Source organism: Columba livia, chromosome 3, assembly GCF_036013475.1.
Source record: "Columba livia isolate bColLiv1 breed racing homer chromosome 3, bColLiv1.pat.W.v2, whole genome shotgun sequence".
Taxonomy (NCBI): Eukaryota; Metazoa; Chordata; class Aves; order Columbiformes; family Columbidae; genus Columba; species Columba livia.
In genome coordinates, this window is record NC_088604.1 from 3,228,042 (window position 1) to 3,253,918 (window position 25,877).

Genomic DNA, 25,877 nt, shown 5'->3' on the forward strand with positions numbered 1-25,877 from the left:
ACAGAACCTTTCTGGGATTGCTGTGAGAAGTTTCCCACAGAAGAATAATAAGAAAAGGCGGCTGCTTTGTTCAGAGTCTCTAGTCTTTTGCTGGCTTTTTTGCTTTTGGCCTTTAAGTCTTTCTCAGAAAGCTTGTTGTTGCCTCCATCTTGGTGTTTTTCATGTGCATTGCCAGGGTCATCACTGGGAGGTTCTTCATCATTCTCATCATATTTGTCATCTCCTTCACTGTTTTTTTCCTCCCCAGCTGAACATGCCTCATTTTGTGGCTCTGGATTTGCATCTTCCACTGCCTCACCTTCATCCTGCTCAGCTTCTTCACTTCCTTCTGCAGCATCTGCAGCATTGTTGCCACTTCCACAGCCATCAGCATCTCCTCCACCTTCAGATGTCTCTTCCTGATCATCAGCCCCAATGTCCTCATCCTCTGGCTTCTCTGCTTCTTCAGCTCCATCATCAGCTTCATCTCCAGCTTTGGATTTCTCTTCAGTTTCCTGCTCTTCATTTTGAGTTTCTTCTTCTTCCTCTTCCTCAACTGCTTCTTCCTCCTCTTCCTTTGCTGCTTCCTCCTCTTTTGCTTCCTCTTCTTCCTCTTCTGCTTCTTCCTCCTCTTCCTTTACTTCTTCCTCCTCTTTTGCTTTCTCTTCTTCTTCTGCTTCTTCCTCCTCTTCTTTTGGATTTTCTTCCTCTTCTTCCACTTCCTGCTCCTCTTGTTTTGTTTCTTCCTCTTCTGCTTCTTCCTCCTCTTCTTTTGGATTTTCTTCCTCTTCTTCCATTTCCTGCTCCTCTTGTTTTGTTTCTTCCTCATCTTCTTTTGCTTCCTCATCCTCCTTTGTAACTTCTTCTTCTTCTTGCACTTGTTCCTCTTCCTCTCTTGTTTCTTCCTCCTCTTTCATGTCTTCCTCTTCTTTTTCTCTTTCTTCCTCTTCCTCCTTCACTTCCTCTTCCTCCTTCACTTCCTCTTCCTCTTCTTTTGCTTCTTCCTCCTCCATTATGTCTTCCTCCTCCTCTTTTGTTTCTTCTGCTGCTTCTTCTTTTACATCTTCATCTTCTTTCTCTTCAGTTTCTCCCTCTGCTTCCTCTTTTATTTCCTCTTCTTCTGCCTTCACAATTTCTTCCTCCTCTTTCTCTTCTTCCTCCTCTTTTTCTTCTTCTTCTTCTCTTTCTTTCATGTCTTTCCCCACTTCTTCTGCTTCTTCCTTTTCTTCTTCTTTGGTTTCTTCATCTTTAACCTCATCCTCCACCTCACAGTTTTGACTCTCTGATATTTCAGGTCCTTCTCCATCTCCGTTCAATGTTGAGCTGCCTAATTCATTTAATTCTGGCTCCTTTCCTTCATTGCCCTCCACTTCCATTTCACTTGGCTGGAGTTCACCTTCATCATTCTCCTCACTTGGATTGTCGTTTTCTGCTGCTTCTTTGTCAGAACTGCAGGGAACTGTTTCGACGTCCTGGGCTGCTTCTGAGACACAGGCTTTCTCATCATTTTTCTTCAGCTTCAAGATTTGCTGTAAATCAAATGCTTTCATGACTGGAGCATTTGTGGCCACCACGGGGTTTCTTGTGGGCTTGGAAGCCATTTTTTTCCTCACACAAGAGTCACATGGGCAATATTCCTCCTCACTTGTTTGTTTACTAATACTGGCCTCAAAAGCTGCACTAAATGCTCTGTCTCCATCTACATCAAATGAGAAGTCTGATGTGTCCTCTAGTCTACTCTGAGTTCCAGTCTTGTCACTGAAGAGTGACTTTTTATGCATAGTCTGCAATCGCCGTCTCCTCTGCTCAGTTTGGAGTGTTGACTCACGCTTGAGTGGTTCATCTGGAGGTCTTGGTGTCTTCTTCCCTGCTCTTGTTTTGATCTTCCTCAGCTCCTTCTCTATGCTTTTTTGTATCCTTTTGCTCACTTCCTCCTTCAGCTCCAGTATCATTTCATCCATCTGCTCATTGTCCTGCAGGTTCCACCTGACTTTGAACTCATTCATGGCACTGACATAGTGAGCCATGAACTCCTTCTCGATTTTCTTGAGCAGTTTCAGGACCCAGACTGGGTCCGGATCTACTGAATTTTGATGGACAAGGGATGCGCCCACATTGGTGGCCACATTGACATTGGGCTTTGGGTCATCTGGAGACTCTTTTTCAAGTTGCTCTTCCAAATCAGCTTTCAGTTCTGTCCCACAATCACCATCATTGATGTTTGTATCATCTGTAGTGTGTAGCTGATCAGCTTCCTCTGTAAGATTTTCTTTTGGGAGTTCATCATTTACAGCTTCAGCTTGTTCTTGCTCTTCATTTTCAGCTAATTTGCTGTTTTCTTCATTTTCAGCTAATTTGCTGTTTTCTTCATTTTCATTTTCTCCCCCTTCCTCCTGACCATTTTCACAGTTACTGCACTGATCCTCCTTATTCTCTTCTGCCTCCTGAATCAGAGATTCCTCTCTAGTACAATGTGCCGTTTCCTCATCTTTCGCTCTTGAGCAGGCTGTTGAAGGTTGGGACGGCTGCTTTTCCTCTTTACTTTGCTCCTCAGCCTCAGTCACTTCAGTACCAGTCTCTACATCTTCCACTTGTCCAGCTGATTTGAATTCAACAGTTTTCTGTGCCGTTAAACCACAGTCCCTTGCACCAGCAGTGCTCTCTTCTCCTGAGCCACCAGAACCACTGCTAACATCAACCCCAGAGGATGACATCGGTGTGAAGTCATGATCTACAGATTTGAGGGCTTTAAACCCAGAGGCTGTCTTTGCCGGCTCACTTGCCTCTTGACCTGAACTTGGACCACATTTTTCAGCTGTGCAACCAAACCACAAGGCTTGAAAAATATTTAGCAGCTCCATATACCTTGGCTTATTCAAACCTTTTGATTTATCTGATGGATCATCTGACTCTTCATCAAGGAGCTGGAGACTGGCAAGACAGGTAATCAAAATGTTGGCAGAGTTACTCAATTTTCTCCCCATAGTGGGGGACACTTCAGGCAAACTGTTTGATCGGTCAAATTTTGTTTCATGTTTTGAACTGAGCAAGGCCTTCATGATCTGGACAGAAGTCTGGACAGAGGTTGGCAGGTCTCTTCTGTTGTTTTGGCTGGATGTAACTGACTGGCTGCATTCTGCCTGGTCAGCCTTGGCAGCTTCGGACACAACTTCAGCAATTTGTTCCTCATTCGCACATTCTTCAGCCTCTTCAATAATAGCCGTGCCTTCTGCTGCCTCTTTCTCCACTTCATCCTTTGCCTCATTTTCAGACTCTTCCACATCCTTCTTCTCAGCTTTTTCAACCTCTGATGTTTCCTCGGCATTTGTACAGTCTGATACCTCGGTGGTTGCCTCTACACATTCCTTTTCTGCGTCATCCTCCATTTCATATTTCATAAGCAATGTTTCTGAAGGGATTTTACTCAGCCATTCTTGCACAACTTCTTCTGGAGATGTGTTTGGTAGAGCAGATGGCATTAAATCACCTCCTTCCTCCTGTGTGTCTGTCCCTTCTAACTCCTCCTCCACTTTTGTGTTGCAAGAGTCATCGATCTCTTTATTCTTCTGATCATTTACTTCCTCTGCAGCTGATTTAGACCCATAGGATGTTGCTTTGGAGGAATCTATGATTTCTTTCTGTTCTTTTCCTGTGGTCAGCACAGATTCAGTACCTATGCTGCTAATGGAGGAGTTCTTCAACATGGTTGACCGTATTTTTTTACTGTTTGGCTTTCCTTTTGGAGGGGCAGGGCAATGCATACTACGTACGGACAAAGTCTCAGACAATGATGCTCGGCTGGAGTTTGACATCTTCACATGAAGATTTCTAGTTTTTATCTGCCTCGATTTTGAAGATTGAGATATATTTGATTGTGAACACCTATCATCACTTTCCTGGGAAGTCTGTGTCAACAAGCTTTTATCTTTTACTTCTGACTTTGAAGAGACTCTTGAGGAGACACTTGCTGGATTTCCATTCCTAATCCCAGTCTCAGCTGAGGGGTCACCTTTTGAACATACACTCTCACTCATACTTCCCTGTCTTGAAGAAGGGTCCTCTGAATTAATCTTGGAATGACCCTCTTCAGTTTTTCCATTAGGCCTTGAAACACTTGAGCAGAGGGATGATGGCTTGCTGTTTTCTTCTCTATGGCTTCTCTTTTTTGAGCTTTTGGAGGCTTCACTGATGGTACTTTTCAAGCTTTTCTCTTCAGTAAAGCCTGCAATGGCCTCTGCTTCACTGGTAGATGAAATGTTTGATTGAAAAGATCCTGAGTTATGAGACGTTGGGTCTCCAGTAGATTTTTTCTTGATTTCACATGAGCTTTTGGAGTAATTAGATGCCCTGCTGCATGATCTCAGATCATCCGCGTGTAGAGAATTCTTTTTATTCTGAGTGGATTCAAGTGAAGACACAGACATTTCAGATTGTGCATCCAAATGAATGTGGTTGTGTTTGCTCCTTTTGGATCCTCTGGAAGAGCAAGAAGCATTGCACAGAAAGACCTCATCACTGTCACTTCTCTTACTATTCCTGTCACTAGCTCTGGAATGGGGGGTTCCTTGTGTAGAGCATCGTTCACCTTCACTGCTCTCTTCCCTAATTGATTGGCTGTGTTTTGTTTTTGCTGATACTGAGCTGACTTCATTGATTTCATTTTCTTCTTGTTCTGCTTCAACCTCTTCACCCTCTTTCTTAGGGCAGGACTCACTGGAGAAGGAGGAGACCACTACATTGTCATCAGAGTGGTCATCCTGTTCACTCTTTGCTCTCGGAGCAGTACAGTTACTAGAGTTGCTGTGCACGCTGTTGGCAGAAGTGGAGCACCTAGTGTTATCTTCTTGATTTGCCTTCTGAAGGCTGGAGGAGGACATGCTCCTGCCCACGCTACTTGTTTCCTCACAAACATTCTTCTTGCTCTGTCTGGACTGCAGAGATGACCTTGACATGACACTCCCAGCTCTGCTGCTTTCCATTTCTTCCACATCTTCTTTTAAGCACTTCACAGAGGAAACTTCAAAACAATTTTCATCTTCATTTTGTGAATTGGTTTTGCTGGCCTCGTGGTCTTCAGGGGCGTCTTGAGTATCCAGGTTGTTTTCACAGCTTGAATGTGACATTACACCCAATGATGAAGGTCTCTGACTATTGCTCGTGTTTGTCCGAGTATATTCTCCATTGGAAGCACCTGTAGACAAATCACTTCGACATACACACTTTTTAATGGATCGATACGCCACTCTGTTCTCTACAGTCTCTGAGTAGGAAGAGGACTCTTGCACAATGTGCTCAGAGAATTCCTCGCTGGATGTTGTGTGAAGGCTATCCACAGATGCCATTTTTTTGTGGACTATTCTCCTCCGGGAAGATGTGCTGGAGCATGACGATCGTGTGTGCCAGGTGCTTCGTACACTGGGCTCTTCCCTCTGGGATGTGTGCATGGGGTTTTTCCAAATGTCATAGTCCTGGTGTTTCTTGCCACAGCTATGACAATGAGCCTCGTCACATTCTGATTCCTCAAGTTTTGACATGTAAGAGTCGATATCACAGGGATATAATGACTCGTCTGCTTCTGAACTGGCTTCTGGGTTCATTTTCTGTATGCGGTCTACTCCACTGTCCTCCTCTACACCTGATTCTTCACAAGGCATCTGGTTCATCAGATTGGACTTCTTGATCTGGGTTGACCACTGCAAAGTCTCATCATTTAGCAAGCGGAAGCGGACTTTCATCTCAACAGACAAGCTACCATCCTTGTTCACATGTACCCGTTTTTCTATGTCGTCATTGACCAAGGAATGGACCAGGTCCCCAGGTTTTGCGTGAGAGCAACTGTTTGAGAAAGGTGCTCCATTATCTGGTGAGGTGGCCAGACCATTAGGATACGACTTCTCTGATGATAAAGAAAATCTCATTGACCTATTGCTTGATGCTGACCGTGGATGTATCACACTTTTTTTGGTTTTCAGTCCAAAGTTCACTGGAGTTCAAAATAAAGAGACAAGAAAGATGGAGAGAAATGTTAACTCATATAAAGATGACACAAAATGCATAGATCAAACCCTCAACATCGTGAATACTAATATTTCATTAAAGCTAAGCCTATGCCAGTTGACACAGTTAAAAAATATGGCTTTGATTAAGTGATGGTCATAAGTAGTAAGTTTTGAATGGTCTGTATTAAAATCTTCTATACCTCAACTTCATTATGTTTTTTCATCTAAATTAAAACACAAACACTTCTTTAGAAGTTGTATTATGTGCATGCCAGGAAGAAAAAAAGATATATATTTACAGAGCAATTTAGTCTCAAAGTTTCTGTATTTTATCACATTGCAAATAAACCTTTATTTAACTGTACATGTTTTCTTTCTTCTTATTCAGTCAGGGCAAAGTACATGGAAAAGTGACCTTCTTTCTTAGCTAGAGGTCAAGTGTCACTTGTTTACTGTACATCATCTACTTCTCCACTCACATGCCAGGAAACACACGTGTGGCCATGGTGACCAGAGCAGCACTCAGTCCCTGTAGGGATGTGCCACTATGAACAATTATAATGCTTATTAAAACATACAGGACAAATGCAAAGGGAATTGTAAGCTGATGATAGTTACAAAGAGAAATAGTGGTAGTTATAGAGTGAAACAGTGGTAGAAAGGGAATTTTAAGAATTGCAATCCAAAGCACATCTCTGTGGCCCAGTGCAGTGATCTGCATAGATTTATTGAGGTCCTAGACCCTTCATTTCAAGCAGAGTACATTGCATTCGTGCTGTCTTGCAAGATATGCATCTATCTTGTTTCTCATACATGCGTTTGTTCAAAGTTTACTTTTATATATCTAGAAAACCATCTGTCTCTGTAGGCATATGGATAGACAGCTGAATGGAGGGCATTTTATAAAGGAAGCATTGAACAGGGAGCACACCAATCAAGATCAATAACACACGGAATAGCTTCTCGAACTGACATGTTTGCTCCGTTTCTTGATGGACAAAGAGCTTGTGTTTGTTCCCACCACTCTCTCTCATCCTTTGTGTCTCAGGCAGGGAGTGTGGGATGCCTCTGTCCTTAAGTTTCTACAACTAGTTGCCAACAAACAAGTGAATGTTCCCTGGCTCCTGGTATTGACGATAGAGAGAGACAGGTGCACCCCCAGAGCACACTTCATTTCATCCTAAAACTAATTCCTAATATAGGAGAGATGAACTGAACTCTGGATATGGGAAGTTTCTCTTCATAGACTACTGAAGGTGGTTGATCTAATTACCTTAGATAACTCATGATGAAGTGCCTAAGAAATATCATCCTGAATAACCCATAATATAGTCCTTCCTGAACATAACTTTTCCATTAAAAAAATGTTTTGTTCCCAAAGGGCTATGCTGAAGCTGTAACCTGCAGGGCAAACACAGAGCATCCTCTGGTGCAGGCAGACGCAGAAGTACAGACATTATGTGACAGACAGACAAGGGGATAGAGGATTCGTGGGAAATCTCAGGGGTTTGGGGAGTCTCGGAGGCAGACACAGGAAAGGAGGGAGTTCTGGAAGGAAAAGGAGACACTGATATGAAAGAGGAAGGGAAGTCAGCCAGACATGGGGAGCATGTAGAAGAAAGACTGGAGGGTGTAGGGAGGAAATCCTAGAAGGAAACCAGAGAAAAAGAAGGGGAGGATGGAAGCCCTGGGAGTACATTTTCCACATGAAACCTGCACACTGGGGCAGTACAATGGGTGCCTGTAATCTCCACGTTGCGGGACACAGGCCTGGACACGGCGGTGCAATATGCCCCAGAATTTTTCTTACTTTCATTGTTCTCGTTGACATTGTTGCCGTTGGAACGGGGAGCCAGGTCGGGCAGCTTCTCCACCGAGTGTTTCCTCAAATTCTCCATCGATACAGGTTTAAATGGCTCCCGGCCCACACACACCAGAACGTTGGGGCAGTGAAGCAGAGCCTGCATGCTGTCAATCTAGAAAGAGAAGAGCAAGTGGATCACCAAGAGCAAGTAGAGCAGAACTAGGTTTTACCTTCCAGGTCCAGAATCCATTGACATCTAGATCTCACCTAGAACAAAGCAAACATGGTTCTGGAGAACTTCAGGGTTTACCTGTTGGCAGGCTCTGTTGCAGTATTCTTCCATTGAAAGAGAAGCTCTGCTATGTTTTAATCAGATCTCCTAAGATAGAGAAAGGGTGGGAGACATTGCCTAAGAGAGTAGATATCTCATTTATTACAAGGTTTTACATCTTCTGGGAAAGATTTGAGCATAATCAATGTAGTAATGAGGAAGGGGATGGAACTGGAGGCTTTTCAGTTTCTCTTACAGAGAATTATACCCTTTAATTCCTCTAATTCCTATATGGGACAGCAGTTATTCCCAGATAAATGCTATATTCCAGACTGACCATTAGTTCTCTTCCTTCCTCTGCTCTGGAAGGGACAAGAACTGTCACTTCCCCTAATATTACCTCAAATACTGTCTCAATATTACCACAAGTGTTGCCTCAATGCTGGACAATGTGGGACGTTGCCCCTTAGTATGAGAAGTGCTTGTGAAGGACTCTCTCTTCCTCCATGAGAACCCAGGCTTACACGCAGCCTCTTCCTCTTCACTTCATGACCTGTGTCTGGATTACACACCAAGTCCTTCATGTCAGCTGCAGCTCGGAACAGGGAGCTGGGCTAGATGTGGCAGGAAGCTGCTTCTACCCAAATACAACTTTTACCTGGGTCTGAGCAGGAATCAGTCTTATGACGAGTACTGGCTGGACAAAGCCTGGACCCCTCTTTCATCTTGCTTCTGCAATCCCTTATTTGTAGGATTCATAGAATCACAGAATGTCCTGAATTGGAAGGGATCCACAAGGATCATCAAGTCCAACTCCTGTCCCTGCACAGGACAACCCCAAAGTTCACATAATGTGTCTGAGGCTGTTGTCCAACTGCCTCTTGAAAATTATTGGGCTTGGTGCCATGACTACCCACCTGGGGAGCATGTTCCAGAGCTCCACCACCCTCTGGGTGAAGAACCTTTTCCTAATGTCCAACCTGAACCTTCCCTGGCACATCTTTCTGCCAAGACTGAAGTTACAGGGAAACCACTTGTTGGCTTCTGAAAGTATTAGAGGGCTCTCTTGCTGTCTGAGAGGGCTTCAGGGTGGCCAACATTTGTGCTGTCTTCACAGTCTGGCTAGGATATTCCTTCCTTCTCAGACTGCTACCTCAGGAGAACATCTCTAGAGCACATGGGGACTCACCAATAAGAAGTGACTATGCAATGGGCTACCAAGATGTTAGATAGCAACAGTGGGGGGCTGAGCACTATCTTGCCCATAAGATGCACCCTGACCTCACTGTGTCACTATATCATCAGTCCTTGAACTAGCAGCTGAGTATGGAAGAGAAAGATCTCAGAGCAGCTGTGATGACAGTTTTGCAGATGTCACACCTGCCTGGCATAACAGTGCACAAAGAAAGGACCTCATGCTCTACATCTTGCTGTAACAAAGGAATGCAGAATCAGTTTCCCTCCAGAGCCCAAACCCTTAGTTTGTTATATGCTTCTGGGGTTTTCTGAGATTAATAAGTACCACCAGGGCTTTGAGGAACATTAAAGATGATAGTGCTGGATCTTTCACAAAGAAGAGGAGGGTGAATATTTAGAGGGTGAAAGAACAAGACAGGGACAGACCGAATCACACTCATGATCCAGTTAAATACTTCTGGAAATTTTTCTTGCAGTAAAGCATGTGGCATCAACTTTTTAGTGGGAATGAACTACATTCCCATTGTGTCCCATTAGTTTTTATTTCCTCTCTGCACTATAGCAAAACCTGCAACCTGAGGCCCATTGAGTTTAGTGCTATAAAACCCCACAATAAGAGAGGCTCTGCTCTCTAAAACTCACATTAAGCATCACAAAACTCCTGAGTCCGTGTGAAGAGCACAATGAAAAAGAAACGAAGAAAAACCCACAAATCTCATTCTCTGTCTACTGCTTGTCACTTGTCAATAAATCCACTTTTTGTCTGCATATTTCTAAAGGAAACATCTTTTTAGCTCACTCAAATAGTGTATATGAAGCCTGTAATTTAGCAAATGACAATATTTTGAGTAGTTTTTTGCTACCTGTATATTTCTTTTCCTTCTTTACTTTCCTGGTCTTTTTCATTTTCTTTTTTATTTGTTTAGTGACATCTTTCACCATGTCCTCATACAAGTAGAAAGAAAGTGAATGTGAAAATGGAGAGAGATAAGAAGAGGGAGAGAAGGCAGGAAAATAGACATGAAATCCCTTTTGACCCTAATGTAAAACAATCTGCCTTTAAAACCCCACTAGTTTCAGGAACAACTCTTGTTTGCAAAGGACACTTTTTTCAGTGAAAGGTATTTTTTGCCCAAAATATTTCCTCACACATACTGTGTCTGTATATAGGTACTTCAATCACACTCATCACCGCTGTGTTGTGAGTGCAGAAAATAGATGGTGCCAGTGACACAGCTTCAGGAATCAATGGAGCCGAGCCAGATGAGTTATTGAATTTATATGTACTGCACAAACTAAATCCTTTCATGTAGAATACACTTGTGTTATGTGATTTAAAATAAAAGGTCTATCACGTAGTATTTCTGGCATCATCTGCTCTTTAGCAGTGTTTATACCTATAACAGTTTTTCTTCTGAATATTTTGGAAGATTAATCTCTTTGAGTTAACAGTTGTAGAAATCAAACTAAATTTGGGAAATCATAACAACGCTTCATTGCTAAAAACATTTTGTTAGTTGTAAATACAACTGAATGTCTCCTCAGGATTAAATAAGTGGTTTTTCTCACGCTGATTTGGTTTAACGCAAAATCCGCTCTGTCAGGGCAGTACCAAGCCGTGGAGTTGGGGTGAAAATTTGTCTCAGGTTGCTCAGCACAGACCTTTCCCACTTTGCTGCATGAATCACATAGAATCACACTGAATCAACTGGGTTGGAAAAGACTTCAGAGATGATCAAGTCCAGCCCTTGGTCCAACTCCAGTCCATTGACTAGATCATGGCACTAAGTGCCATGTCCAATCTCAGTTTAAAAACCTCCAGGGCCGGTGAGTCCAGCACCTCCCTGGGCAGCCATTCCAATGCCTGACCACTCTCTCTGCAAAGAATTGCTTTATAATAGCCAGCCTCAATTTCCCCTGGCAGAGTTGAAGCCCATGCCCCCTTGTCCTATTGCTGACTGCCTGGGAGAAGAGACCAATCCCCACCTGGCTAGAACTGCCCTTCAGGTAGTTCCAGAGAGTGCTGAGCTCACCTCTAAGCCTTCTCTTCTCCAGACTAAACAAGCCCAGCTCCCTCAGCCTCTCCCAATAGGGCTTGTGTTCAAGTCCCTTCCCCAGTCTTGTTGCTCTTCTCTGGACCCGCTCCAGCACTTCAATCTCTTTCCTGACCTGAGGGGCCCAGAACTGAACACAATACTCCAGGTGTGGCCTCCCCAATGCAGAGCACAGGGGAAGGATCACTGCCCTTGTCCTGCTGACCACGCTAGTTTTGATGCACCCTCTCAGCAACATGTCGCTGCCTGGGCTACACAAAGGACACTTGTCTTCAAGGGAATCAATATGGCATTTTTTACTAATGCTAAATTATCTCTAAGCAGCCTGTTCCCTCTCGGGTGTTTGGCAACTTGAAGCTCGCTCAGCGCATCCCAGGGTGAGGTCCATGAGCTGTGTCTCAGACTTGCTTCTTTTTAAGGAATATGTAAAAATTATTTCTAATATGAAGGGATCTGATCTTGAAGCTGCAGGTGTGCCAGTGTCTGTTGTTGCTCCTGAACATGCTGGATGAAATATTGGCCCCATTTCAACCAGAGGCAGAATTTTCCCTGGCTTTGCTGAAGTTTGCATTGCACTGCTTATGACCAGGAGCCAACATGAAAACTGGGAGCTTTCTTTTGATATCCTGCAAGAGAAGTGATCCTGTTCTTCTGCTTGGACACAACCACCATCAGACAGAGTTATTATGACTTACGAAACTGCATTTTCCATGCACTTTCTGTTATTGATTTTCATGCTGGTGGTGGAAATAGGATATATCAAACAAAAAAATTGGTGAGGTGGCTTGAGAAATAAAACTGCAAGATTTGGCAAGAACACAATGGTGAAAAGCATATGCAACAGCTATCCGTATTTCAGAAATACATGATCCCCAGAGAAAGAGATGAAATATTAGATCTGAATAAATGATGAGAAAATAATCTGATGTTGAAGTGCTATTCAGGATAGGTAAGAGGTGGGAATGCAGAGAGGAAAGTGAGAATTCCAGCGTATGGGATGTTGTTCAAGGCTGAGATTTGCCTCCCTGAGCATGATCTTAGTCTAACTTTCAGGAGTTATCTTAGTCTAAAGTGATTTGTTCTGGGACCTGAGCTTTTATAAGCAACTTCTATAAAGGAACGCATTGTAGTCATCTCACTTAGACACATTGTGAAAGACAAGGAACAGGCACCCTTCAATAAATGTTGAAAACAAAGGATAGGAAGATAGTAGCGAGATTGTGTGTCAGATTTTGGGCATTTGAAAGCTAGGTGTGTAGGACTGAGCTAGTCAACCAAGGCTGTATAGTCCATGTGGAAAGGGTAGTTCTTGTACCCTGCACTGGCCATCTACTGTAAGACATATCATGCTCTGGGGATGCCTCTTTCTCCCTTGGTATAAGAGCACCTTGGAATAATTAGGAGACATGTAAGCCTCTAAAATAAGGCAGATTAACTCCAGCCAACATGACTACTCAATAGTTATCAGGAAACATCATCTGAGCTGAACATTGAATATCAGTCTCCAGAGTCCCAGGCTTGTGCCCATTGATGAAGAACATATTATTTCAATGAGATGCTGCTCTTAATTGCTATTTTGGGAATACAGTCATAATTAACTTCAGCTATATAATAGCAAATGAGGCATAATCCAAATATAAATAAAATCAGTAATAGAACATGCTGGGCCAAACTTTATAGGTTGGTCTCAAAGCAGGGAGATTATCATTGCAGTAAATATTATATTGTTTTAAAGGGTCCTTTAAATTCTTTGCAGTTAGTGAAAACCCAGGACTTTAGAGACCATTGTTGTCTGACCTTAACTGTACTGGATTTTTTTTTTAATTCGTTTAAATGGGAAACTCCATTTAAACCTTTTTTTGTCCTATATGGATTGGTTCAAAAAAGCTAAATGCTCTTTCTGATAAAAATGTTTCATAGACATTACTCTAAGCCCCACTGCCAAGGCCACCATGTGTGGGATGGAAATCATAGGACATCATCTCTTCTAAACGATATTTTTCCCGGTTTGGGTGGTATCCATTGGAGGATGGATTGTGTCCATGAATGCCACTGTACAGTCCCTACCAAAAAGGGGCTGTGATCTCAGCAAAGACCTCTAGGTGTTACTGCAATACAGTTAATGATAAAATGTCATCAAAGCCTAAACAGAAGAAAGGCAAATACGTCTAAAATAAGGAGGCTGTTACCTGTTGTGGAGAACGTGCTATTCTCCGGCTCTTGCGAGAGAAGAAAAAACCTTCTTAAACCTTACTCAGCTCAGAAGCTGAATATTGATACTGGTTTCTGATGAGGCTAAAATGCAGGAGATACCTTTTGGTTTTCCTCTGCTGGCTTCTGGCCAGCAAAAGACATTTGAGAGATAAAGACAGAATGGGGAAATAATGCAAGACTCGCTTGAGATCACAAGTCCGTAAGCTAATTCACCTTCCAAAGAAGGGCAGAGATGCACAGGAGAAACAGGAAAAGCTCGTACCAGACATGTTGAAGAAAAGGTTAGGGCTGAGTTCATTGCCCATCATACTGACTCATTGCCCCATTTCCTTGTGCTCTTTCATCTCTTCCCTTTTTAATTTCACTCAGATTTACAACCCTTTAGAGCAAGGAACAGTCCTTTTATTTTGTAGTTGTACTATATTCGGTCCAGAGGGATCCAGGTTCTGAACTGGGGTATCTTGGTTTAACAATAATTAATTTTGTAGTTTATTCATGCAAAGGACCCATTTCCCGTTAGACTTTGCACTGGAGGAATTAGAGAGTGGTTCTTCAAGGGAGTGCTTTATTAAAGCTACGCTAATCTGTTGGTCAGAAGGTGAATCATGGGGTGTTGCCACTCCTTGCACACATATATATTAGCAAATTAGCGGAAGAAGGTGGAAGGCATAGGAAAGTGCATTACTTGACCTCACTTTCTCTAACATCAGCATGGGAAACCTCCCCCACGCCCTACCACCCTGGTACACCCCTTTTCCCATCCGCAGAGAGGCTGGTGGATGTGGCATGGGTGTGTATCTGATGAGCAGCCAGAAGGCTTTCCCCATCACATCAGAAGGAATGCAGAAGAGCTAATATTGAACTTAAAGCAGGGAACTACTGCATAGAAATAAATCTCATCCGCGGCAACTGTGGCACGCAAATAATTAGTTCAAATCCGTACACAGCATCCCTTCCTCTCCCACAGCACACCAAAACTCACACGATCTCCTACACAACACATTAAGCCTCAGGTCTAAAAATCCACATGCAGGACAGATGCCAGTGTATCCACTAAACCTAAATTACATGCTACTACCTTTATTTAATTCTTACATCAAAGAAATATGGGCCAGTCCATTGCTCCAGATGCTGAAATGCAGCAATATAAGACGATTTGTCATACCAACACTTCTAAAAACACTGGCATCTTCTAGAACTGATCAGACATGAGCTGGCTAGTTTTCTGGTTTGGCCACTATGTAAAGCTGCAAGAAAAATAACAGCTTTAGGAGTTCTGATCTGGAAATCAGACCATGAAGCACTAAAAAAGTCAAGTAAAATATGTGAGAGAGCAATAACGCGCTGCTCTGCTTTCTCAGTCAACCGCAGGCAAAGATCGTGTTTAGCTATTGCACTGCTGGCAGCTTTTCCTGGAGTACTCACAGATGCCTTTTTCCTGTGTGTGACACTATGCACACGCATAAAGAAAATGTTCTGAGCTTGGCCCTGGAAATAATCTAGATGAATGCGTCTTTCAGCAGGTCAGGAGAAATACTGCAACCAGAAGTTTGGTTACTGCCTCTGTGGAGGATGAGCTGGTTCCTGATGAAGACTATGGGAAGATTCCTGAGGACTTCCACTGAGTGCTGGATGGAGTTAGGGAGGTCCCCACATCACCCTGACTTCATATGCAAGCTTTGGATGGCCTTTTCCCTACCCACCCACCCTGTCTGCTCAAAATGGGGTCTCATACTGTTCTAGTGGTGAATCAGCCAGAGAAACAGAAAATTGCTCTTAAGGGTGTGAATTTCAACATAGAAGAATCACAGAATGTCAGGGATGGGAAGGGACCTGGAAAGCTCATCCAGTGCAGTCCCCCCATGGAGCAGGAACACCCAGATGAGGTTACACAGGAAGGTGTCCAGGCAGGTCTTGAATGCCTCCAAAGTAGGAGACTCCACAACCTCCCTGGGCAGCCTGGTCCACTGTTCTGGAACAGAACAGTGTTCTGGAAAAAAAGAGGAAGGTGTTTATTAGGAAGATTTTGCTGTGGATATTTCCCACCTTCTGACACGCTGCAGTTCCTCACAGAAATCAAAGTGCACCACCTGCTCCTTTGGCACCGGCCTCATTAAATCTGGTCCATCCAACATCAGCATTTGAAAATCATGAGTCAGACTAACACCCACCCCACCCCAAGCGCCTACCCTTATCCTCTCCTAGGGCAGGATTAGCTTAAAAATTGTCAACTCTTGAAAAATGCAAAGCATTTGGTTCTTGTGATGGGTGTTGTGGTGACTGAGTCAGTGGATATGGTTCATGAGTTCAAGCTTTTCCCTGCGACCAGAAGTTCTCAAAACCTACTTTTTATACAGGGAATATCTACGTTGTATATGAAAAGCTACTCCAGCTGGAAGCTGTGGGTGAAAACAGGTGTGCTCCAACTATCCGTAGGAGCTGGAACTGAGTACATAAACCCTACTGCTTCTAGATCAAGCTCAGAGATCCACGTCTCATTGTTCCATGGTCCTATCATCCCAGGTCTCTCTTAGCTTAAATATTCATGCACTGCGCTCTGTTGAGCACTATGGATAGAGCCGATGAACTCCAAAAGCTCAGGGTACAAAAGGAAACACATCTATTCAAGGCCTCTGGTTTAAATTGAGTTATTGAGTCCAAGGCTTCACCCCTGATTTGCAAAGTCCATAGAACAAATGTGAAATCTGGAAAGCTGTTTACTTCTATAGAGTAGAAGTAGCTCCCCTGATGTTAACTGAATTTATTTCAGAAAATATGTGAGTTGAAAGATAATCTAGGAGCTGCAGCAGAATCCTTCGAATTCTCTGTTAGAAGAAGGAGCTAAGTGATAAAAATGCAAAACATGCTATATTTTCCTCTCCTATTATTGGTAAAGACTATGGAATTTGAATGCAGAAAAGTAGATTTTCCTATGAAAAAACCCTGCCTCTCCTGCAAAAAATATTTTCAGAAACAGTGATTTCTACTTAAAGTACTTAAAGAAAATACACAATTTTTCCAGGAGAGGGTGGAATTCTGCTATTCTTCATACTCTAGGTAAACGAATAAACAGGAGCATCATGTTCACAAATATTATTGCATATACTCAATAATATGATTGGAAATGTATTTGCCTTGGATTAAATTCAAAAGAATTAAAAAGTAATTACACTTTGCTACATTATTATTGAAAGAACAAAATCTCCTCAGGCTAAGGGAATCATTTGCATTTGTTGTGTGTTAGATAAGAAGCTACTAGATTTTTTATATGCTAGATAACAAAGTGGCTAGCACATGGGGTCCATTTAACTACATGGTGTAAGGCACCGGGCCAAATGATTTCAGGGCATCTCAGAGGTTCATAAAACACACCTGGATATGAGTCTTCTTATGAATCAGGTTCATGGAAAGTTTTGCTGAGATTTACAGATCACTTGTGTAAATCTCATCGGAGTCATTGTGGTTTTGGCACAGAATCAGAGAATATTGAACCTGAAACCGGTGGTTTGTTTTTAGACTATGAGTCACACACACGGTGGGTGGAAAGTGGTACTGCTCACTTGATAACAACAGTTTGCACCAGATGAGGGGCTGATATTGGTTGCAGCTATTCAATACCTGCACACAGCACGGAACCAAGTGTCACGGTGAATACGTCAAACATGGAAGCAGAAAAATTAACTATCTCAAGGAGGGAATTTTTCACCTTTTTTCTCTTATTGTTTAGAAACATTCTACCTTTTAAACCAGCTCATTTGCTTCCATGTATCTCATTTCCCTCTTACAGTTCCATCAAGGTCTTGATGACACCTGCCATTAAGACAGATGAGCTTGGTAGACAGCCCAAACATGAGTGGCCTATAGGATGCCTGTGGGCAGCCCACAGATGTCCTAGAGATGGCTATGTGGATGTGTAAATCTGAGTCAGGAAATATGTCAGACAAGCCTGTTTCCTGGCCTTGCACCATAAGGTCGCTGTAGATCCAGTCATTATTATCAAGAACGATTTAGTAATAATAGTTAGGCCAATACCTTTACTAATAATAGCTAAAATTAAAGTTCCGTCTTTATTTCTAAATTCAAAAATTCTGGATCGAGGGCACTGAAACAGAGTTGCCTGCACTGCTCATTGTTAGAATGGTCTTCAGTGCATCCAAAACCTGGATCAACCGGGACTCTCCCAAGCAATTCCTGGGCAGATCTGGGAGTTAACACACAGCAATGAGATTTCCTAAGAAGTAGCCTGAATGTGACCGCCCAGTTTTAGAAGCTGTGGGAATTAGACCCTGTTTTGGAGGCTACATAGTCTGAATATGTATAGATAGTGGCATTTGGTGCTAGGGCCAGCGTATTTGCCCCAATATTGTTCTGCCTGCTAGAATAGCTGTAGCCCATGGTGCTGCTTCTGGCTGAGGAATAACTTAGCCTATGGGTTGCTGAAGGTTGGGAAGATACGCTGGGGAAAGAATAACTTCAGATGTGTCCTTCTGTCTTTCTCTAAGACTGCTGCAAGTAGCCAGTGCCAAAGATTGCTTGATTTAACCCAGAATTGTTAGTCTTGCCACAGCATCTAGTGTGTCTCATTCCAAGCTCTACACAAACACAGAAGAAAAATGAGGGTACTTACCCCAAGGAGTTTCTAATAACTAATCCTTTGCAGTGTCTAGTTAGTGGTGCCTGAGGAAGCATTTCTTAACACATGATTGCTCCCCTGATTAGCTCACACAGTAATTCTCAGATCCCTCAAGGAAATCTGGTTGCATACAATGCTCATTCTGCAATGCTCTCACTTGCAGAATCTAAGGCAAAAAAGAGTCTTTCTGGTCATCTGCTCTGCCTTTCTAGATAACAGACTGGATCGGATTCCCTCATTAAATGCAACAACTTACGGTCAGCCTTGAGTCCGCCTAAGCAAAAAAACATCTAAGTCTTGGCCTGACCCCAACAAACATAAAACTAGCCACATCCCTTGGAAAATTCTTCTGATGGTTGATAAATCTCATTCGAGAAGCTCATGGTAGCTGCCACCAGAAGCCATAAACTATGTGGACTATTTGCCATAACACAACATGGTTTCAAATGCCATACAAGAATGAGTAATGGTTTTTAAGGAAAAATTTTGTGTTTTAATTTAAGACAGTTTGTAAAAGGAAGGCCTAGTGATTCAAGAGTAAGAGCAGAAATTGGGACATCTATAGCTAGACACCTAGTCACATTGTTGCGGTTCCTGTGACTTAAAGAGGTCTTAAGGACTGTTCAGCTGGTGGACCGTGGATAACTGCCATTCCTAAGGGAAATCCTTTGTTGCTATGCAGTTGCTGTCATGTAATCCTACACGTCATTTCTTACAGGTTAATTGTCTGTGAGGATTTCTGGCCTTTGTGTGATCTCTGTCCACCTCTTCACCCTTAGAGGCATTTTCCCCTCCCATGAAGAAAGAAAATCCACCAGGTTGTATAAGGACTTCCCAGAACAGAAATGAAAGTCCATCTGATAGAGAAAATAACCTACAAATTTTACTCTACCTATTTTTTTTGAGGTATCTGCTCTTAATAGCATGACTGGTTCTTATTTTTTTAGCGTAGAACTGATGTCCCTGGTAAAAACTAGGAAAGCTGCCATTTCCAACTGTCTCATCAGCCGAGTGATCTTCAGACATAGAGTCCCATGTCTTATGTTTGCTAATATTGAAATATCTATAGTACTTTAAAAAAGTTCAGGGAAACTTGGGCCTGCGTTAGGTTTAGGTGACTGGTCTGAGTCAGTCTTGATCTTTTTCTACAGTCAATAGAGGCCAACAGGCAAAATGACCCCCCATTCTAAATGCCCAATAAGCTGATCAGATTTAGATGAATTAAGTACACACTTGTCTATCTTTTAGTGCACAAACTTGCACAAACAAAGCTTCACTGGCAAGTTAATAGCATGTCAATGTTAAGCTAAATTACAGATTTCTCTATTTGGGCATTATTTCCAGTTAATTACCTGGAAAACAGTAAATAGTTCCTTGACCTGAAAAGAACTATATGATACAGACATTTTACTTACTGAAAATTAAACTGACTTTTCTAAGGTAAAATCAAATTGCATTTCTCTCCAGACCCATAGTGATAAAATTACTATTTTGATTTAGAAACTGACAACAAAAATCATGGTTAGTTTGGAAAGAGGGCTCTTGGCCCTGCTGAAATCAGTGCCCAAATACTTGAACACACATTCACTTCAGTGGGACTAGCTCTTCCTTCCTAGTAGACAGTGTGCTTGATGCTTAAGAATAATAATACTGATTTCACCTTCTTCAAGGCTTCAGGGGTTAGAATGAACACTCAAACGTGTAAATTCCGGTAGAACCACTCTGGATTTATACTAACACAGGAATCAGGATCTTTCAATCACAGTTTCTACTGACCTCAGCTTTGCATAATTATTACAGGCTAATTTTTAATTCATAGCACTGAAAGACTTTTTGGCCCAAGAGCAATGAAGGCCCCATGAGAAACAACCAGTGAATAGACTGACCTTTCCCAAGAAGTACATAAAATATAATTTTCAAAATACGTAAGAAGCAAATAAGCAGATCAATGGGAGTGAGAAAGGACAAAGTAACATCAAAATATGTGTGATCCCAAAAACAAGAGCTCTGCTGGCCTCCAATGAATCCTGATGCTACACCACCAGCCTTACTTATGAATACTTACTATGAATACTTACTATCTGTATTAGGATTCTATATAGCTGCCCATGAACTTCTTCTGACTTTGTTCCATGAACAAGAAGTAAAATGTTCAGCTCATTGGCTTCATGAAATCACTACCATTTCTTCCATTTCAGGAAGAAATTGGCTAAAACCAATTTGAAAAACAGATATGAGACAAAACGAGGGCTATAAAAACAAATAATACAAGTTTTGCCTGGAGAAGAAAACATACTAATGAGCAAAACCAGTGAGATTTGCAGTCCAAAAACTTCATTTCCCTGTGAGTTATGATTGAATTAAACTTAGAGGTTTACCGGAAGCATTTGTGGACTAGGTGAACTACAAAAGGAAGAAAACACTTTTCTCTAGTTTTAAAAATCAGTACTACATGAAAGGAACACTAAACAAGAAACCTGTTCAATGTGTGTCTGAGTTTATACCCACACAGAGATATAATAAGAAAACAAAAGACGTATTATTTAAATATTCTGGATTTACTCAACAAAACGGCAAAGAAATTAAAACAGAGACACTGGGACAATATATGTCAAGCATACACTATGTTGCAGAGGTGATTTAACTAAAGATTTGAGTTTAGATATAGAGTTATAGTAGTAAAAGAAAACAAAAGTAGATTGAAGGGGAAACACTCTCAGGTCTATGAATAGCACTTTCATTGACAGAAGAGATTGATTCACCTGTAGTAGAGGAGGTTTTTCCTTTTTTATGTTCAGTTTTCAAGAGATCAAGGAAAAGCTGTCAGCGAACGAGAAATTGTGAACTTGCTTTTAAATGCTGTGAACGATGTTATTCTAAACCAGACAAACACAAAGTAAATCAAGAAGTACTCCAGATACATTGCTTAGGAATGAATCCTACTGTTATCTAGCTAATCTGTCAGATCTTGGGAATGAATGTTGAAAGCTGCTGTTCCTTCCAGCCCCAGCCCCCTCTGTAATGAGGCTAGATATAGACATGCAATAAAAGAAGGTAACAAAATTACTAAAATATTATTTGAATTATTATTCAAAGAGAATACTATGAGAAACAAGGAAATACCCAAGGAATATGATGCATCCAGACACCTTTGAATAGTCATGGAAGAATGGAGGCATAATTTCATTGTCTATAGCAGAAAATGCAAATGTAAGTATAAAGGCAAGATGTACAGTCAAAATTAATCTTCAGTACCAGTTGAAGTCAGTTATTGTGTGATAAATTCACCACTTTCACCCCTCAGAGAAACCATTAGAATCTGGTGAAAACTCGGATACAACCAGTTTTGCACAGGGAAAAGAGATCTTGAAGATGATGTATGACAAGAAAACTTAGAAGAGCAGAAATGGCTTAGAGAATCCTTATGAAAGGAACAGATTGGAAAATCCAAGCCATAGTGACTTTTTTATGGTTTAAATGCCTTGCACCTGAGACTAGAGTAACAGCTCTAGGGAGTTTTAACAGGAATGACCATTAAATGAGCAGTAATGAACAGTTAAAAAGAAAGAGGTGATTCGTTGAAATTCAGATGGCCAAAAATCACTCTAAAATATTCCCCGGAAAATATATTAATAACTACTTATTTCCTAGCTATGTGCAAGCTCATGGCGTTGGTCAGCATGGACCCATAAACACCTATCACTGGGATATTCTGCAAGGAATAAAAGGAGTGCAAATGAAAATATTAAGGTACAGAAGATGAACTGCCCGTAGACAAGACGGTTCTGAAAATTTTCATATCCAGAAAAATAATCCCAAGTGACAGTGAAGATATGACATGATGGTGTTTGATCCACAGCCACATTTCTGGGTATGGAAAACATGGAGAAATAAATGGGGGGATAAAAGGCCTGTATAGGTCCATGGGATTTATTGTAAAAAATATTATTATGGCTACATAGAGGATAACTTTAGAGTCTGAGACGTGCCAGAGAAGATAATCTAGCTGTGACAAAGAACATCGATAAACTTTCAAGTGATGTTCATATCCAACTTGGGTTGAACAATTTCCAAAAACAAAGGCTGAACTGGGGGTGGGGGTACAAAACAAGCAACAAAGCTATTGACACTTTGCCTCTTGAAGAGACCTACATAGTTTGCCACTTATAGTCAGCAAAGATGTTAGTGTGTAAAACTTAGTAGGTGCCATCAGCTTCAAATACTCCATAGCAATCAATTCTGGTCAGTTAGTACCCATGTCATTCTGGCCAAGTCTTGCCATGTCTTGGCATGTTGGGATGAGACCCAACTCTAGACTAATAGAGACCTTTAGACAGGATGACCACCACTACAGAGCTGACAATGTAAAAGACAACCTCATGTCTTTAGGTGGAAAGATTGAGGTTGTGTGAAGATATTGTGTTTACAGCTTGTGTATTTAGTACATATTCCAGCTAAAATATTGGTGTTTACAATGACTAGAAGGAAAATTGTGGGAAACTCATTTAAGAATCCCAAGGAGAACATTAAGACTGCACTAAGAAGCAGAAAGCAATTTTTTTCTTTAGAGAAATAAGGGTTATTTCCGAAAAAATGGAAGAAGTGAAGAGGAAGTTAGTACCACTACACATGATTGTTGTCTCCATGATGACTGAACAGGAGCCCAAGTCTTGAAACTGGAAAAATCAGTGACAAAATAAAACACCTGTCCATAGATTTTAACACATCTTGGTAGCAGAATTGTGTTTAGGTTGGTTGGTTCGTTGTTTTTTGTTTGTTTTGTGGTTTGTTTGGGTTTTTTTCTCCTAATTCAAGTTGGCTACATTTTTGGTAGTAAAGCAAGCACTGCCAGACACTGTTCTTCAGAATGGAAGCCAAATGAAGCATCCTAGCTTCTCAAACACGGGCTGTCCACATCCAAAGCACCTGCCATGAATGGTCTCAGGCCCCAAGTCTAAACTGTTGGGAGACTGTTACTCTGGGCCAAGACCAAACTGCAGAAGATGTTAAGAATTTAGCAGGATGGAGAAAAGGAGGATGAGATCTTGCTCTAACACTTTTTAATTTAGTAGCATAGTTGTAGCTATGGTACACAGCAAACTTTATCTTACAAATAAATTGATGGAAGCTAGAAAAAAAAGAACCCAACTGATTCTGAAGGCCTCTAGACACCTATCTTTGGCCAGCTCAATGGACTGACAGCTTAGTCTCAAGAGCTATATGGGAGCTTAGCCACTTCATTTACAAAAACATTGAGACACTGACATGCAGGTGTCTGACTCTGAAATGAATCCAGCTCCAGATATCCACATTTAGACAAGTTACTTGGAAAGTAGCCGTCTAAACTGCCTGTTTCCTTCAACTGACTACTGAAAGAGCCTTGGGCATGAGGTTCATCTTGCCTACCATGCAGTTGCCTACAAGTGAACAATTTTTTTCTAGTCTCCCCTGAGGAGAAACACAGACTCTAGATACACTTAGAAAAGATGAAAACCACAGTACGGTGGTCAGCTTGCTCATCATGAACTGAGACAACTGACTCTTGGACCTGAAGTCTGAGGAGATCAGTTACCTGTTTTGCTTATCCTAGGCTATGCTCAGGTTGTCTACATCTAAGCTTCCTCTCTTCCTGCTGAGTCTCTTTTCCTAAATCCTTAGTTTCTACAGGACTCTCAGTTTCTCAGTAAGATTGCAGTTTTCTGGCATACATGGACGGTATCCTTTCCCTGGTGTTTCATCTCATCTCTGACTGCAGTCAAGCTAACACTTTTACTCTTTTAGACTCTAGATCAGTAGGGCTAGGAAGGCTGTAGCAGTGGGATGTTCAGGAAGGACATTTTCCTTGGATCCTCCAGCTGAGAACAGGAAGCTCTTTCCAGGATGGTGGGCATAGAAGAAAGTGCTGTGAAATGACATGGTGCCTTCACCAGGAAAGCTGGCTTAAGACATCATTTCCCCTCCCTCTCTCCATCATAGTTGCACAATCCTTTCCCTGTGCTGAGTCAAATCATTTGGGTTAAAAATATTCCTCCAATTTTTCCCCTCCTGGATAGGGAGTCATTTGAACCCAAGTCATTTCAGTCATCTGGTTCAGAAACGACACCACAAATGGTTGTAATGTCACAACTGAGGAGGTGGCACACAGCACTGTGAAGGTGGAAAAAGTGGCATGGAGCAGGGTAACTGATCCAGTTGGCTGCATTGCTAGAGAAAAGTCAGGCTAGCAAGTGAGACCTCTTCAAATGAAATGGAAGTACGCATTAGTCTGTGTTACAAAGAGATGGAGAAGAAATCAGGAGAATCTCAGTTTAGTCAGGAAATTCCTTTGGGAACAGAAGAACAAAGGAGTTGTCATGGCCCAAATCTATTATTAATATAAGAGTCCACCCCAGTTGCCACATTCACCCAATATCAATACAAATGTGTCTCCTGATCCCACTCATACCCTAATTAATTACGCTTTTATTAGCTGTATTACCATAATGCTGAGGATCCCACATCATGAGCAGGGCCGTGTTCTTTTGGGAACTATACAACCGTAAGGTGCTACCTAAGGGCTGTCTTACTCTGTTGAATTCCGTGTTGTTAGGTTCAGAAAAGTTAAGCCTCTGTTGGGACATGCATCCCAAAGAGGGTGGGAAACTCCATTATTATAAGTTTATTTGGAGATTTTATACCCAGCTGCAAAACATTGAGCTTCTGGACTTTCATTAGAAGTTGATTCCCATGGACTCAAACTAATATCTGATGTATGAAGTTCTTGAGTGGCTGAACAAGATTCTTCTGCATCATGTTAGTAATGGGGAAGTAATTAATACTACACAATACTAACTACACAAGCCCAAAGGATTAAGGTAGTGTGGGTAAACTATTGGCCCCATGAGCATCGTTTGCATCACAGGGAATGCAAACACTGATGCGATAACACGTGTTAGAATAACTGACCAGCACCAGCTATCAGATATACTTGCCTTCTTCCCATCAACAGTGTAGAGCTTCTTCACTGGGAACTGCAGGATCTCTGAAATCTCATCCAAGAGCGTTTTGAAACTCCTGGCGTTTCTGCGGTTCAAGATAATTGAGCGACGAAAACCACTTTCTCCATTCTTAACTAGAGTGATTTTTTTGGGTATTCTGGGGCCATGGTGAGTGAAAGGTGTGGAATAATCTTCGAGCTTGGCCTCCAGAGCTGCTCTTCTCAAGGTACTGGAAGGACGACCATTTCGTGGAGGGCCTGGCTTGTGTCCCCCAGAAGTAATGCTAATAGGTTTGACGTATTTCTTGTCGGAGCAAAGGTAGCATCCTCCATCCTCCAGCTGGTCCAGCTCACTAATGCAATGTATTCCTCGTGGGGTGGTGATGGTCCGTACCCCGAATGGCAGTGGGACCCGATGAGAGAGGTCATCCATGAGTGCATTGAAGCTCTTGAAGCTTCTCTGGTTGATGGCCATCTTGACTCCTGCAAACTGAGGATCTCCGCTCTTGTAGAAGGTTATTTTTTTGGCTGGGGGTACCCTGGTGACAGTGCTTGTCCGAGCCACGGAGGGAAGGGGCTGATCATAGTTATAGGAGCTGGTGGTTGACAGGTAGTCAGCAGGCACCTGAGTCATCCCTCTTGCTTAAAGGTAACTACGGGAGAAGAAAAAGCAGAGTAGGGTTTGTTTGAATGATGCAGAATAAATGCTTCACTGGTATGGGAGTAAAGTTTGCTTTCCTCACAACAGTT

The 25,877-nt window shown here is 42.0% G+C and overlaps 1 protein-coding gene across 1 annotated transcript; it reads right to left on the reverse strand.

Annotated features, from left to right (window-relative positions):
- Positions 1 to 1,079: 1,079 nt before the first annotated feature.
- RP1L1 (RP1 like 1) lies at positions 1,080 to 25,774 on the reverse strand (the record flags this gene model as incomplete). Its single annotated transcript, XM_065055614.1, has 3 exons — positions 25,123 to 25,774; positions 7,778 to 7,954; positions 1,080 to 5,963 (listed from the first exon to the last, which is right to left on the reverse strand). Coding segments are annotated over exons 1-3 (5,700 nt in total), but the record flags the coding sequence as incomplete, so codon positions are not given.
- Positions 25,775 to 25,877: the final 103 nt, after the last annotated feature.